Source organism: Argiope bruennichi, chromosome 7 (genome assembly GCF_947563725.1).
Source record: "Argiope bruennichi chromosome 7, qqArgBrue1.1, whole genome shotgun sequence".
NCBI classification, from domain to species: Eukaryota; Metazoa; Arthropoda; class Arachnida; order Araneae; family Araneidae; genus Argiope; species Argiope bruennichi.
The window spans coordinates 1,271,307-1,287,852 of record NC_079157.1 but is presented as its reverse complement, the minus strand read 5'-3'; the positions used below and the strand labels follow the sequence as shown (position 1 = coordinate 1,287,852).

The 16,546-nt window shown below is 33.1% G+C and overlaps 1 protein-coding gene across 6 annotated transcripts in view; it reads right to left on the bottom strand.

Annotated features, from left to right (window-relative positions):
• The window catches only part of LOC129975875 (protein eva-1-like), a 584,415-nt gene that overhangs the window by 162,321 nt on the left and 405,548 nt on the right, over positions 1 to 16,546 (bottom strand). For 5 of the 6 annotated variants that reach the window (XM_056089133.1, XM_056089131.1, XM_056089134.1 and 2 more), the window contains exon 3: positions 11,205 to 11,343. In XM_056089133.1, coding sequence (XP_055945108.1) covers positions 11,205 to 11,343 — 139 coding nt within the window. The remainder of the gene's footprint in view (positions 1 to 11,204; positions 11,344 to 16,546) is intronic. The other variant, XM_056089132.1, reaches the window with a different exon arrangement.

Genomic DNA, 16,546 nt, shown 5'->3' with positions numbered 1-16,546 from the left:
AACATAAAACTTTTTTTCATTTGACTTGAAATCTGTTAAATTCTTATTTGATAAAACGAATTCTTTCGAAAGGTTGGTCATTTATGAGATGATTTTTATTTATTGAAGATATAGATCTAAAATTTTCTGATGTAATCCAAACAGATCCGTTTCCTCGATACTGCAATATATTGTTACGAAATTTCTGGGGTTCATTTGGATAGTGAGAGTTATATGGTGTGGAGAACACTCAATCAGCAGGCGGCAGTAGAAAATGAAACAACGACGTTTATTTACACGAAGACACACAGGACAGCACAAAGACGACAACTATATACAGCACAGAAGACGATTATCTTCAGCCGAGACGTGCAGCATACAACAAGACTCTACTTCAGACAGTAGCGCACAGCTTAGTTCAGCACTAGCTTGACTCCGTCGCTGCTCCGCTTATCCCTGGAAGACCAGTTCTTCACCGTCGATTCCGACTACTCTTCTCTGTCGCTTCCGACTACTTTCGACTACGACTGGTTCACGATTACTCGGCAGCTGCAGGCTGCTCCTTTTATAGGTCTCAGGAAATGGGGCCAATCAGGAACGTTCGAGGCGTAACTCGGTTCCTACTGGACGGTTAAGGAAAATTCTCAATGTTTCGGGTATAATCTATTTTGGCGCCAAAGTCGCCAAATTTGTCCCCAAGTCGCCAAATGATCGCCAAGCTCAGGGACCTCCTATAGAACCAACTATGCTGGGAAGCTGCATCACAGATGCGTAACAATATCTTTCAAGAAATGCAATAAGTTCCTCTGTGTCAACAATTGTTACAATGTTGGAGGCAATTTAAGTAAAATCAATTTTTTATCAATTCTTTTTCAAAAGCTGCAAAATTTTTCCTATTTTAATCACGGCATTTAATGAATTAAATTAAATTACTGCTTTCAATACAAACTTTTCCACATACTGTAACTAGTTAAAACAATTTATCAGTATGCTAGAGTCAATTTCGACAGGAGCAACGAAAACAAAATTTGCTGCCGGAAAATTAATGAGATGTGCGCGGCCCTGTAATTACCTGTAAAATCTTTTCAGAAGCGATCAGATGTTATCTTCTCTGTCGGCAGATGATTTTAAATTTCCCCTTCGCCAATTTTCGTGGCAGTAATCCTTTGAAAAATGTTTTGTGACTGTCAGTCCAGAAGAGTGAAGGGCGATATCACTAAGCGACTCTTTCAGGTTTTATTCAAACGTATAACGCCAGTACTCGATCGAAATAAAAAAATAATAATAATAATACATGTATTCATGTATTACTTTGGAAGATAAAAGCCTGAATTTAGAATTACATTTATTCATTTGTGAGAATGTTATTGTATGTATCAAAATTTTTAGTTAATTGTAACCTCTCACATAATGGGGATTTATTCTACTCTAAATATGGATTTTTCATATTCGTTAAATTTGATTTTAAATGCACTATCAGCTGCTTCAAATTTTAAGTACTCATATAAATGAAAACTGAAAAGTAATAAAGATATTTCCCTGAAAAGATTAGCAGTTCAATTTATACATATTAAGAAAGAAAGCCACTTTTAGCCAACCAATTTGAATGCATCAAGCTTTCAAACTTAACGCCTTTAAATGTAAAACTACTCATTATGTTATTCGTTATCATGTGAATTGAATTTTATGCTTTGTAATATTTATGGTTAATTTGAAATAACATGCGGATTATTTGGGACATCTTTTCGTTTTGAACTGCCTCAGAAGACGAGAGAGACATGAGTTTCATATTTTCCGGCCAAACAAGCAAGGAGCCTTTGAAATAGAGTTTTCATTTGCACACACGGTAGCTGGAATTCAATTTCAAACCCAGAATCCTCCCTTGCACAAGCCACACATCTTAAGGAATTTAACGATTGCGTTTCTCGATTTGGTCTAATCGTAAAGTTTACTACAGTTGGCAATTCCTTTTTTTTCTCCTGTGTTCTCAAATTTGTAAATGTCAAAATAAAAGTCTTGAGGCAGATGAGCAGAAAAACTAACGTTTAAGTTACAAGAAATTGCTAAAAATAAGATAAGAAATTTAAGAAAAACTCTTTTTTTAAATTTTTATTCAATCTCCAAACGTAATATGTTCCAAAGATTCGAGTCAAATAACTTTATGTCGGTAAGATGTGCAAGTTTGAAAAGTGAGAGCTATTTGAGATGTCATCCTCTTAATTTCGGCAGCGTTTTAAAAAGTCCATCTGAGAAAAGTCCTTCCGTTGGAATTCTAATTTGAATGATCCAAATTAGTAGATGTTCTAATGAATGTGTATTATTTGTATAAAATAATAAAGGCTATAAAATAATAAATAATAAATATATATATATATTTATAAAATAATAAATATATATATATATATATATATATATATATATATATATATATATATATATATATATATATATATATATATATATATATATATATATATTGTTGCGAATCTGTAATGCTAAGTTAGCATTCCCAGCATAGTTAGTTCCACCATCGGAAAGAATGTTTTACAGTCATCGGTATTGTACGGAGACCGGTGTCGCGTCGGAGGGTCCCGGAGCTTGGCGACTTTGGCGCCAAAATAGATTATACCCGAAACATCGGGAATTTTCCCGATTCGTCCAGTAGGAACGGAGATACGCCTCGAACGTTCCTGATTGGTTGAGAGCCCCGCCTCCTGAGACCTATAAAAGGAAGCGGCTGCAGCTGCTAGGGCAGATTCAGATGCTCAAGCAATCTCTCAACGAGCAGCTCAGGCAGAAATCGTAGAATTATGGTAGTAGGCTTTAAAGGTGATGATGATGATCTCTATTCCCATAGGGGAAGCAACAAATCAAGGAATGTTGCAAATCCCAGGGCTAGTAGTATTTGTAGTAATAAAGAAAAACAGGGAACTTCGGATCTATTGAATAACCCATATAGAGAGGAAGTACGTAAAGCTTTGGCAAACATAAGAGCGAGGAAAAACACCGACGGCAATTATCCCAACTTTGAGATCGATCTAGCCGTAAAGGATGATAAACAAAGGGAAATTGATAACGTATCCCAGGAAAAACACAAGATTGATGATGATAACACCGAAAATTTCCAACAAGTTAACCCCAAAAAGGCAGCTAAGATCAAGAAAATTGAGGAAAACATTGATAGCATGGACACATCTAACAGATATGAAGTATTGAGCCAAAACCAGGAAAACCAAGAAAAATCTATTAATAGGCCCGCTGCAATAAACATGAAATTATCAAGCAATTACAACATTACGCTCCAAGAAATCCATAGGAAATTCCCCCAAACAGAAAACATACTCATCAGAAACGTGATTGCAATACACCAAGCAACCGATGAAGAGAGAACCCAAATCATAGAAATTCTAACTGAGAAGCGAGAAGAATATATTCTTTCAGAAAATCAAGACGAAAGACCCTTAAAAGTTATCCTTAAAGGACTCCCAATTAACGCAGATAAAGAAGAAATCAAAAAAGAATTCGAAGAAAGAAATTACGTAATCAACAGAATCTCCCAACTCAGAAATTATAAGATGCAATCACTATATCCTATTTTCCTACTGGAAGTTAAGAAAACCAGAAATTCCATCAACATTTACAATGAAAAATCCCTCCTTCATCTCAGAATCAAAATAGAAAGCTACAGAAGAAAAACGACCGCTACCATGTGCTATAACTGTGCTGGCTTTTTCCATGCAGCAAGAAATTGCAGAATGACACCGAAATGCATCAGATGTGGTGGAACCCACGCAACCAGGGACTGTAACATCACGGAAAAAATCAAAGATCCAGTGTGTGTAAATTGCAACGAAACTGGACACACAGCTGCCTGGAAAGGATGCTCTTAATTCCCCAAACTTACAACCTCAAACGGAAGAATCTCCTACGCAGAAATGACCAAGAAAAACCAAGGAAAACAAGACCCAAAACCCATCTCCCCACCCAGCAAACAGAAGACGGAGCCCACTTTGACGGCTAACGAAGAAATCCCATCACTCCAAGAAACCATGCAAATAATAAGAGAACTTAAAGAAATACTTCAGGAATTCCCCAAGTTAATGGAGGCAGTTAAACTCGCAAGACAAACAAATGACAAAGAAGAGAAAAAGCTGATTATCCTAAATGCGCTGATCGGCTAAGTCTCTACAGATGTCTAGACATTCCACTGCAATATCCCAGCTTTCTGATTGGTTCCCCAGGTATAATAGTTTATCCCGCACCGAGCTCCGAAAACCCACTGCATCACCCTCTCCTACTCCCCTGACAACCTGCTTTCCTATTGGCCGAGACAGCTCACCCACTCCCCCTCACCTGCAAAGACCAAAATTCATTTGAAGATCCAAGGCAGTTACTATCCTTCCACCGCAGAGCCAAGACCCATCACAGTCATCATGGCAATATACCAAAAGTCATGTTTTCCAACAGTTTTGTCATTTAAGGGGATAGCCCTATTCCAAGGACGGGTGCCCCGATAAGCTACCATCGAGATGCTAGGGCAGAGTAGTCGGAATCGACAGAGAGAACTGGCCTTCCAGAGATTAGCGGAGCAGCGACGGAGTCAAGTGAGTGCTGAACTAAACTGTGTTCTACTGTCTGCAGTAGAGTCTTTTGTATGCTGCTGTTTATTCTGTTTTGTATGCTGCACGTCTCGGCTGAAGATAATCGTCTTCTGTGCTGTATATAGCTGTCTTCTTTGTGTTGTCCTGTGTGTCTTCGTGTAAATAAACGTCGTTGTTTTATTTTCTACTGCCGCCTGGTGATTGAGCGTTCTTCACACCATATAACTTCCACTATCCAAACGAACCCCGGAAATTTCGTAACAATATATATATATATATAATTTGTGGCTTCTGGTAAAATTTATAATCAAAATAGCTGAGTACAAAACTCTGCTTGGTATTAGTTAGATTTAGAATCCCAGATAAGCTTTTGGTTACGTAAGAAATGTTTTTTCTTTAGGAAATTTTTTTTTTTTAAATATTTATAATGTTAACACAAATTGTAGCCATATTTAAAAAAATAAATGCAAAATCCGTCCAACATAAAAACAGTTGGAACTTCTTGTACTGAATATGTTAAATTTGTCATTTGTATTTTACTTTTTCTGCATCACTGCCTATTTTCCTTTAGCGATATGTGCTTGAGCTTTTTTAATGCAAAAAAAATTACAACTTTTTCCTTACAATAAAACGATCCTTTTTTAATTTATTTACAAAATATTATATTAGTTATAGTGAATTTAAATGTCTCTTTGCTACGAAAGAAATCTTATTTATTCATTTTTTTATGTTTTTGAAGGGAAAAGAAAGCTTTTTTATTAATATTAAGAATTATTATAAATGTTAAAAATTGTTCTCGCCTGGAGAATACATTCAAAGTAAAAATACACCGCAGATAAAAATTTATATTTCGTGGAAAACTCTTTTTAATGTATATAATCAGACTATTTTGGCTTCATGCACAAAATTATCAATATTTTTTTAATATTAAATATCCAATGTCTTCTTTTTAAGTCTATTTCCTTTTTTTATCTTCTTTGATTTTGGTAATTAAACTAATTATTAATTTTAACAATGTTTCCTTATCAAGATATTTCATTGAATTTTCCTTATAATCTACAGGTCCTATGCTTGAATTTTTAAAATATTTTTTAAACATCGGTTTTATTAAATAGCGATGTGGCATTACATGCACCTAAAGAGAGAAGTTCTTTCTGAACATGAGTGTACTTTGAAACTCGATTTCTTATCATAATATTTGCTCTCTCGATTGGAGTTTTGGGTATTATCAAACAAACATTTCTTCAATAATCTGGAAGTGGACAAATTCCTTTAACTCTGATCCATAAAAGCAATACCCAATTTGTTATAAAGATAAGTTTGTGCAAGCGATTTTGACTTTTCAAACACGCACAGTATGTGTGTATCTGATGACAGTCACATACCATTCTTTATTTCGTTAATAACTTCATAAAAAAATTTTAGCACATCGATTATTGTGGAGATTAAAATAAGATGGTTACAGAAAGATAAAAAATGTGAGCATTTAAAATGCAAAAAAGTCTCAAAATATTATTTAAAAAAATAAGGTTTCAAAAACATTTAAATTTAAATAAATTATTGAAAAAATCGTAAAAATAAATAATAAGTACATTAGTCTTTTTTAACACTATCCTTTTTTTGCTGCTCTTTTCTTACTTTCAAAAACTGCTTATCTATATTTATTTTTAAACTGATATCGTACTTTTTGTTGGGATAAATCAACTTCCGATACTGGCTTTTAATTATTTTTGTTTTGTTTCATACAAATTTCGTTTCCATTATATTTCTGCTTCTATCGGCACACACTAATGTTCAAAGAGCAGGTGTATCTCGATTTCTTCATTTTTCTTGTTTATTGCGCGTGCTTAGACCTTCGGACATTTCCTTCAAAATCGAGAACATCTCGCAAGCCTTTTTACGCGGATCAAAGCTAGAACTCGTTTCGTTACTTCATTTTGCAATCGAAAATTTCCAGGTGAGAGAATTTTTAGTCTAGCGGCTTGTTATCAAAACTAAGAAATAATAAATTCGCACAACATTTTTGTTTCTTCATGCTTAAAGAACAACATGTATTTTTATAATTTTTTTTAATTATGATTTCCTTTCTCATTTGCTAGTTTGATTCAACTGTTCGTGAAAGATTTCAAAAACAAAATATTTCAGAATACAATACTGGCATTTCAGATTCAATTATTCTTTAAGTTTTACCATGAACTAAAAGCATATCCTTAAGAAACGCTTATTTATTTTGATGCCACGGTCTCTTAAATACTACATTGAACGAAAATAAAACCGCTAACGTACATAATAAATACTTTAAATTTTTCATAATGCTTCGTTGTTTTAATTTCAACGATATTTAAAATTAAAAATATTTGAAGAAAGCATATAAATGAAAGGCATTTCTCTAAATTGCTAAAAAAATTATATTTTATTTTTTTGTTTATAATTAATTAATGATCCACTGTTATTTATTTTTAGATTTGTTTTTTTTTGTTGGCTCTAAAGTCTTTCTACGCTCTAAATGAGTTCGCAAATAAAAATATTTTAGGTTTAGTTCTAAAAAAAACAGTCTTTTTGTTTTTTTTAGAACTAAAATAAAATTTGAAGAAAATTGAAGAATGCGTTTAAGCGGAAACAATTTTTTTCCCAATTTCACCTGCTGAAAAGGATTCAAAATAACATTGTATCAGGTAATACATACCAACTGGAAGGGAAAGTAACTTTTTAAAAGAAAAAAAAGAAGGTTATAAATATCTTTTTCCATTCATACTTGGAATTATGATCCATTCTAGCATCAAAAACATATTTTAATTTTAATTTTCTATTTAATAACATAATAAGTTGATTAACAGATTTTTTTTATTTGCATACATCTCCTTTACTTACACAGATGTATTTTATAAAAACTAAGAAAAAGTGCAAAGCCTAATTAATCTAACAAGTTTAAGATAAAATGACAAAAAAAGTATAGCTTCCCTTTTATACTATTATACATAACGTAAGTGTTTGGGATATTTTCAACTAAAATAGACGATATGCAACAAATGAAAGAAAATAAATAATATAATAAATGTTATATGTAAAAAGAGATATTTTCAATCCCAAAGGATTTTCATCCTGGAAAAACGGACTAAAGAAATCATAAAAATGAAAATTTACGCGCCCCAACGTGATTCAATTAATATTGCTTCAATTTGTTTTCAAATAAGAATTATGACTTTAATTTACCAATAATATGACTTTAATTTACCATCTTAGTTGAATTAAGTTCGTTTATGATTTTATTCATGCTCTTTTTCGGATTTCAGAAATGTCAATAACTTATATTGGCAAGTGATGCAAATGCATGCCTGCATTTTAAAGAATGAGGGAAAATGTCATGTTAAGTAATATGCCATCAAAAACATAACTTGTAAAAAAAAACCAAGTCTCGCAACTCAGTTCTTCTATCGTAAAAAGTTGTGAGATCCATGTAATACCAAGTCGGTCCATTTATTCAGTCCCTACTTAAGGGTCCTTCTGTCTTAAGTTATTACGTAATTAGCTAACCTAACAACATCTTATGGTGACCATATCAATATTAAAAATCTTTTATGGTTTAAATAAATAGATTGACTTGGCCATCGCATGAAAACACAATGTATCTTTACATTAAATTAGATTACATTAACATATTATATTAAATTAGATTGTTTAGTGCGATTGCCAAGTCAATCTATTTATTTAAACCATAAAAGATTTTTAATATTGATATGGTCACCATAAGATGTTGTTAGGTTAGCTAATTACGTAATAACTTAAGACAGAAGGACCCTTAAGTAGGGACTGAATAAATGGACCGACTTGGTATTACATGGATCTCACAACTTTTTACGATAGAAGAACTGAGTTGCGAGACTTGGTTTTTTTTACAAGTTATGTTTTTGATGGCATCTCATTTCTTTTTGTAGATAGTCCTTTTCTTATTTTTGTATGTAGTCTTCCCCTTTTTCTTTTCCGGTACTACTTCTTGAGATTCAGCCACAGTTTTTCTCAAAGCCCAGTCTCTGTCTCTATGGGTTTTTCTCGTAAGCTTTGATGTTACAATTTTTGACAAGTCTGGACGGTAAATGCTTCTTAGTCTGTTGTATTCACAAATTGAGGATTCCTGCGCTTTAATACTTCCAAAGTCGACATTTATTAGATGTAAGCCGTCCAGACTTGTAACTCTCGGAAGTGCCACGTAAGCTTGACTGGATGTGAACGCTGCAGAACCAATATCCATCAGTGCATTATTTAGACTTCGACCGTGACTTTTGTGTATAGTTATAGCATAGGCTATACATATGGGAAACGGTTCGCGATGAACATAAGCTCTATTAATAATTTCAAATTTAGTTTTGACTGGACTAAGCTCGTAAACATGTTCTTTATTAAATGCAATGTATATTTTCTTAATTATTTTTTGTATTTTCCTGATCAACCTTTACTCTTTGCACGATACCGATAGAATCATTAACTAAACCAAGACTCAAGTCAATATTTCGCCTTAACATGACTTTTGCTCCTATTTTTATAATTATGTTCTCTTCCAGGCCTGCAGTCATAGAAGCATCGTCTTCATATTTTTTTATGCATTCACGAGCTCTTTTTGTTAGGTATCTGGGGAAATTTATGCTATCTACAGCTGTAAGTTTTATTTTGGGATGTAGAAGAGATTTAAGCATTGCAGTATTTAATTGTTGACACATGTTTTTTGTAGATAATAAGCAAACGATATCATCAGGAAGTTTCGAGAGGTGTTCAATTATTTCAATTAATCTGTTTTCATTTGAATTGGATTTGAGAGTTATTAATCTAGTCGAGAGTAAGTCGCGGTCTTTTTGTGTAGTCACACCTAATCTTATTCTATTTAGCATTTCAACAGAGTCAAAATCATTGAGCTGTCGCATGTTAATTGTAAGTTCATCGTATATGAACAGTTCAGTCCACAGATTCGGTACACTGAGGGAACCTAATAACTTGTTAGTTTCAGCAGTTGATAGTTTTTCAAAAGGTGACTTTTCTCTTACCGGCGGAAGCTGTAAGAGATCTCCGAAAACTACAAGATGTTTTTTTCCAAACTACCCATTCTGATCGAAGTGTCGAATATTTCAGATAAGCGTAAGTAAATATATGTTAAACATTAGATATCATCGACACTTCGTCTATTATAAACAACACTACTTCTTTCAAATCTGATCTCAGAAGGAGCACTTCATCAGAAAGTTGTTTGTACATCTGTATTTGCTTGTGTTCTACAGGCAGTTGCAATAGCCTATGTATAGTCAATCTATTCTATGTATAGTCAGCTATTCCTGTTGGAGTACTAACTGCCACTTTTTTTGTTTAAATAAGTCTTAACCCAAATTTTCAGAGTTTTTATTAAAAAGCTCTTTCCAGTGCCACCAGTTCCACTCACAAAACAGCGTAAAACGTCAGCGTTATTATCGGTTGTGTCCATTTTATTTGTCATCATATCGAAGACTCTTTTTTGATCGACATTAAGTTTTGCGATCATACTTTGAAGATCAGTTTGCTTTCTTCTACCATATTGATTTTCTGAAAGTCACCCATTGCGTTTGCAGCTTCCACAGCTTCAAATTGAATTACTTCAAATTAGATATTGTTAGAAACCTGTAAATTTGAGATTTAATTAATTTTTCCCAGCGAGAATAGTGTCATCATATGAAAGACCGTTTTACAGTAATCTGCATTGGATGCTGTCGGATGCCGAGCCAGTGATACGAGAGCTTGGTGACAAACTTGGCGACCATTTGGCGACTTGGCGACGAATTTGCCGACAAAATGGATAATGTTCGAAACTTCGAAAAATTTATCGATCCGTCCATTATTACATGGATATTTTAATTTTTCCTTGATTTATACAATAAACACTAATTGTATTCTAAATTTGAAGCTTCTATCTCTGCTAGAAGTGCCTTAGAGTTTTGATGATCTGTCAGTCAGTCAGTCAGTCAGTGACAAAATTCACAAACTTTGACTAGTTATAATTCTTAAACTACTGGTTCAAATTTAATGAAATTTGAAATATACCGTATTTATATAATGCCTGCTTGGTTACTGAAAATTCAGGCTTCTAGTTTTATCCACAACGAAGTTATAGGGGGTTGAAAATGGCCTGAACTGCTTCGAGAAAAGGATAGTACGGCCGTGCCGCTTGCTTTTGCTCGACTTGGTGGGGGCACTGCCGTGCCCCCAGATATCATAAGTAAAAAGATTCAGCTTTCATGTTATATGATAGTAAAGATTTAAAATATTCTTTAAAGTAGCAAATCTGCTTTCCACTCTATTCATAATCTTTTACGAATGGACACTTTAATAAATCAGAGCAGGGCGCATAAGATAGTGAAATAATAAGAGAATAAAGGTTAACAATAGGATACTGGAAATTTAATTCGTCAAGAAAAGTAAAACCTAAGTGACCCGTTGAGGCAGTATCTATGACAATTCGTACGCAGAGAGATATCGAGTGACTCGATAGTGCGAAAAAGAAAGAGAAACTATAGAAATATTGATACTACTTCATGATCTGAAAACTCGAACATGATACACATGAAATTAGAAAGGAAAAAAAAAAAAAAAACAAGCAGTACTCACTGGGTCTGCACTTGTAGGCGACTTCAGCATATTTCCTGACGCCAGGGCACGGGTCATATCCGAAGGTCTGAGGGGAAGTCTTCACATTGCAGATCCTCTGGTCGCGGCACGACTCCTCCACAGTCTGCAAGAGAGCATACTGCAAGCCGTCATCCCAAACGCACAACTGGGTTACATCATTATAAAATAAACTGTTTTATTCCTCTGAACTTACATCACCATCGTAAAATAAACCATTATTACTCGTTTTTAGATCATTAAAAAAGAAACTGTCATCCTTCTTTAGCTGTATCGTTGTAAAATAATTATAATGCTCCTTCGTTTATGTCATTGTAATAGACGGTCATTCTTTATTCGCTATGTTATAAATAAACAGGAACTTTATCCCACCGTTTTGAATGAATTATCGTTCTTCTCTATTTTTATCATAATAAATTGGCTACAATTCCTCACAAATTGCATCACTATAAATATATCTTTGCTTATAGTAATATGTATACATATACGAGCTTTTATTCCTCAACCACAAATGCAGTCAACATCAAAAAAAAGTAGCACAGAAAATTGAGAATCCAAAGTTGAGTACCACAAACCTTAGCTCATTCGACAATGCATCTATCGAAGGAGCTCAGCTAATGTTCATAATGATAGGAATGAAGATCCGCAGTGCAGTTTCACTGGAGATTTGTTTCTTGATAGTGTGAAAACATTTGCCATTGTGTATTGTGCAGTCATTTTTCGGAAAGTTGTCACGAGGGAGAATTGACAAAGATGCATGTGTAAGAAAAATTAAATGAATGAACTCGAAAGTAACACAACTACGTTGCTAAATGTGAACGAATCTCGCGGTTCAATAAGTAAGTGCATCAGAAGATGACGATGTAATAGGGTTTCAAATATCCGATATATATTCCATGAAAATGTTCAGCTATTCTGCAGAAAACTTTTAAAAACAATGTGATACTTAGTGGGGCATTCACTTCTCACACCCATCCTGTTTCTCTAAATACTCATCACTTTAAGTGAGGGATGTTAATCAAATGCTCATTCAATGACGGAAATCTTTCATAAATTTACGTAGTTGAAAAAATTTATTTTGAAAAGTTAAATATTTGAAATATCAGGAACTTGCAATACACGTCACCTTTGCAAAAGTCAGAAGAAGCATCCCTCCTAGAATAAATGTGGAAATTTGCGAGTATGAAATGGAGTATGTCTATATCTTTATTTGTACATACTAGTTACTTATTTTTCTGTTAATACAATGCATAAGTTAAATTTCTTCGAGGGCAATGAATTCACAGGTACCATTAAAATTACATTGAGTTTATTTTTATTTGAATATTGTATTTAATAACCTTTGCGCAAATATCCCTTTAACAACATTGTGTCCATTTTCATGTAACAATTAATATGTTTCACCTATACTTTAAAAAATTGCAATGATGCAGTATTCATCATGTTAAAAGAACGCACAGCTCTGTAAAGATCAGCTAAATATCAATTGCATTAATTAGCCCATAGTTAATCACATCTCTGGCCTGTATGTTGGATTATTTTTCCCATGCACCAAATGTCTCTTGTGGGTTGGGGAATAAAAAGGTTTGTTGACAAATGGTTTAAATTTTTTGTCATCTATTCTTTCTATTAAAGTAGCTGCGCTAATGCTACTTTGAAAATAAGTTAACTATCTAGAGTGTTAGGAACAAAACAACAGAATTGCACTTCTAATCTAAACAGGCTGGAAATTAGAAACTGGCACCAAAGTAGAAGACTGAATATGAAATTCAGATAGCCATTTATTGATCAACGGATGGTGTCAGTGTTGGATTGTTATATGTTTTAATTGAATCGTTGGATTGCTTTTATATATTTAAAATTTTGCAGTATTTTTTTTAATAGGTCGGATCAATGCTTTTAGGTGCCTCCTAACATCATGAGAATTTTCTTGTTCTAATTTAGCCCTTTTTGTTATTATTTTCTTGAAATAAATAATTTTAAACTATAATGTTCTCAAACGCTTTTAAACAATTAAACTGTGCACATTTGGAATCGCTTTGGCGGTCAGCAACGACAATGAATTAATTTTTTTTCTTCCTTCAGTTGATTTTTCCAGTTGATTAAGATTTGTGCTGAATTTACATCACTCTTTAAACTACCCTTAGAGATTATTTTTGCTTTTCTAAGATTAAAAGAAGATTAAAGATTCTCAGATTAGATTCTTAGATTATCCCTTGTATACACACACAAGGATTTTTGACTAACTGTTTATATTTCAGGCTAGCTATGAGACTTGCACCAAATCGGATAAATTAGATTGGTGTAGGCTTTCAATAAATCAATGAAATGCGAGCATTTTCAAAAACGATACTTTGGTGCATGCTTTTATACGATAAATAAATACAACTCCAGTTTTCATTCTCGATTTCTGCCTTCGATTTTATGATAAATTAATACCCAAGAATACCAGGTCCGATCGGACTATTTGAAAACAGTCTATCTTCTCCACAAAAATTCAATTTTATTAATATTAGATTCGATTCTTTGGCTGAAAATTTTCGAAGATTCATGACATATTTTCTTGGTTTCCAGCAAACGAATTGGCATATCATTTTATAAAATTTTTCAATGATTGGGGCATTTATATGATAATTTTGCACCACACCATATTCCTTTATTAAGTTTATTTCTAAGTGCATATTCACTGAAAAATGGGGTAATTACTGGAATCATTCGTACTCTACTCTACGTGTTTTTGATTAAGTGTCGGCATTCATTATATTATTAATTTGTGCTGGTTTATTCACAGACCCTTGGTATTCTTAGTCACGATGAGCGGTTCTTTCCTGCTTACTTTTATAATCTGAATGATCCTTAATGTGTATCTGGTGAGTATGGTGATGCTGATCACTTTCTGCTCCTTCACATAAGTTCCCCATCCTCTGCGACTTACGAATGCAAATAGGAACATGGTTTCCGACAGCTCCTCATTTTCAAGTATTCCGATGCTTTGTGCCCAGCGCAATTCTGATTAGAGCACTCAGTTTAGCGTTTGCCACCATCTTTAAGTAATCCGCATGAACTCGTTGACAAAGCTATAGGCATCGTTATCTGTCGTATGGATCGAAAATAATTAATAAATAAGCAATCTTTTTTATCCAGATCCCAGTAATGCTATTCAAGACCGGGGGGGAGGGTTAAAGGTCTAATGAAAGGAAATGAAACTGTGAGTCAGAATTTAGGTTTACACTTCCTCAAAGAATACTCTCAAATTTTGGAATCAAGCAAAAGGAGAGAACATCATTATTTGAGTAAATATAATTGTATTTTATTCCTGAAAAAGAAATTTTTGTGGATTGATTTCCAGAAAAATAAGTTTTTCTCTATAAAATTTTTGTGTCAAAGAAAATGGAAAGAAATCAAAATTTGAGAAATTGAAAATGTTCAAAACAATCAAAATTCGAATAACATCAAAATAATATTCTTACGAATGACCAAATTAAATATATATATATATATATATATATATATATATATATATATATATATATGTGTGTGAAGGCTGACATTTCTCTAGACTATTCTGAGAAATATTTTGTTCATTTATACGAAGAGTTTGAGTTAATCAGAAGTCAACTAAATTTAATAAATTATTTGCTGTCGCATACAATTCAATCACAATGGGTATTGTACAAATAAAGAAGAAAAATGGAAACAAAACTAAAATTGTTAAATGTAAATCATAATAAAAATATACTTTTCAATATCTTAGAGAACTCTCCAAAAAGAAATTAATTTCCTGCAGTTCTGTCTGATCATATTTAATTTAATTTTGTTTACATGAAATCTAATCATTAATATATTCTCAGATTCCCATTATGAATTATATGCATATTTTTCACATACTACATTTTTATTTTCATTATTTCCTACCGATACATTTGCATATTTAAAAAAGGATATGAACACAGCGAAAAATCATTTTTGAATATCTCTTTCGAGAAGATTTTTCCTGGAAAAAAAGACTGGTTGTTGATTTCTAAACCTACAGAGAGGTATATTTAGCTTGCATTTCAATTTAAAATTACGATTCTGATGTCTTTTTAAAAGAAGTATTTTTATTGATTATGAATTGCAAGCAAATCTCGAATATCGATTACGGACCAAGAAATAGTTCAGGATGCGCACTGTTCAGGAGGAGTTTGTGAACATGAAATGCTTCCAGTTGAATACTTTTAAGAACAACGAATATATTTATTCTATATATTGTGACAATTTTTAAATTGTTAGTTAATTTAAGTGTTAATTTTAAATTTAAGTATTAATTCTGCTTGCCCAATGAATCTTATATTTTAAAGCAGAAATGTAAGTTAATTCTTTCAGAATATATCGGACCTTTAATGAATTGTGGGTTCAGGCAGGGTTGAGTAATTTTGAGCGATAGCTGTAGTAGTTTAGCGAATTTGTTGAGTTTAGAACAGTTATATTATCGTCCCGTTTTAAAGCAACACTTGGACGGATCTCGTAATTTTGAACCTCGATCAGATGACGAAGATGACATCTGAGTTGATACCACCTCTCCAAAATTCCCCACCACACCAGCGGGAGGACGTTTGGCCCCGACGAATTTAGTGTGCACCAGACCCACTTACATGACGGTTCTTCGGTGGAATAGAGTCTCGAGCGTGGAACCCTTCCTGTTCCGAAGCCGAAACCCTACTACAAGGCCACCGCGACCTTACATGAATTTTAAAATATGCACCATGCTTAAGCCTCTCTGAAGAAAACACTTTTCTACATACAACAACATTATTTTATAATATTTAGTTTAATTGTAAATGTATGACCAAAACGTTAGCAATTTCCTTTATTCGTTCTCTACACCGGTGAATTAAACTGTTCATTTACATATATATCTGGATGGTTGCGGGCAAAATTCAGTTTTATTCTTTGGATCATCTTATAAATAACTTTTATTTCATTATTCTCAAATGCTCTTGCTAGTTTTCAAAGCAGGATAGCTGGTAAAAAGATTTTAATGTGGCAAAAACTTATATTTTTCATGTATTTAGAATTATTTATCATGTGACAAAAAGTAATATTAAATTTGGAAATACAGTTGCCTTTAATAGCACCAGTAATGTGGTAGTGCTATTTAAAGATGAAATATTGTCGCGTAGATGAAATTAGTATAGATAAACAATGTGTTAACCAAAGTCAAAGAAAACACTCGCTCATCTCAACTCGAGACTTTATTTAAGGACCTAAACCGTGCATCTGTTTTTATCCGCAAAACGAAAGGACGCGAATCTTCCAGGTTAAGAAAGATACAGAAATTATAA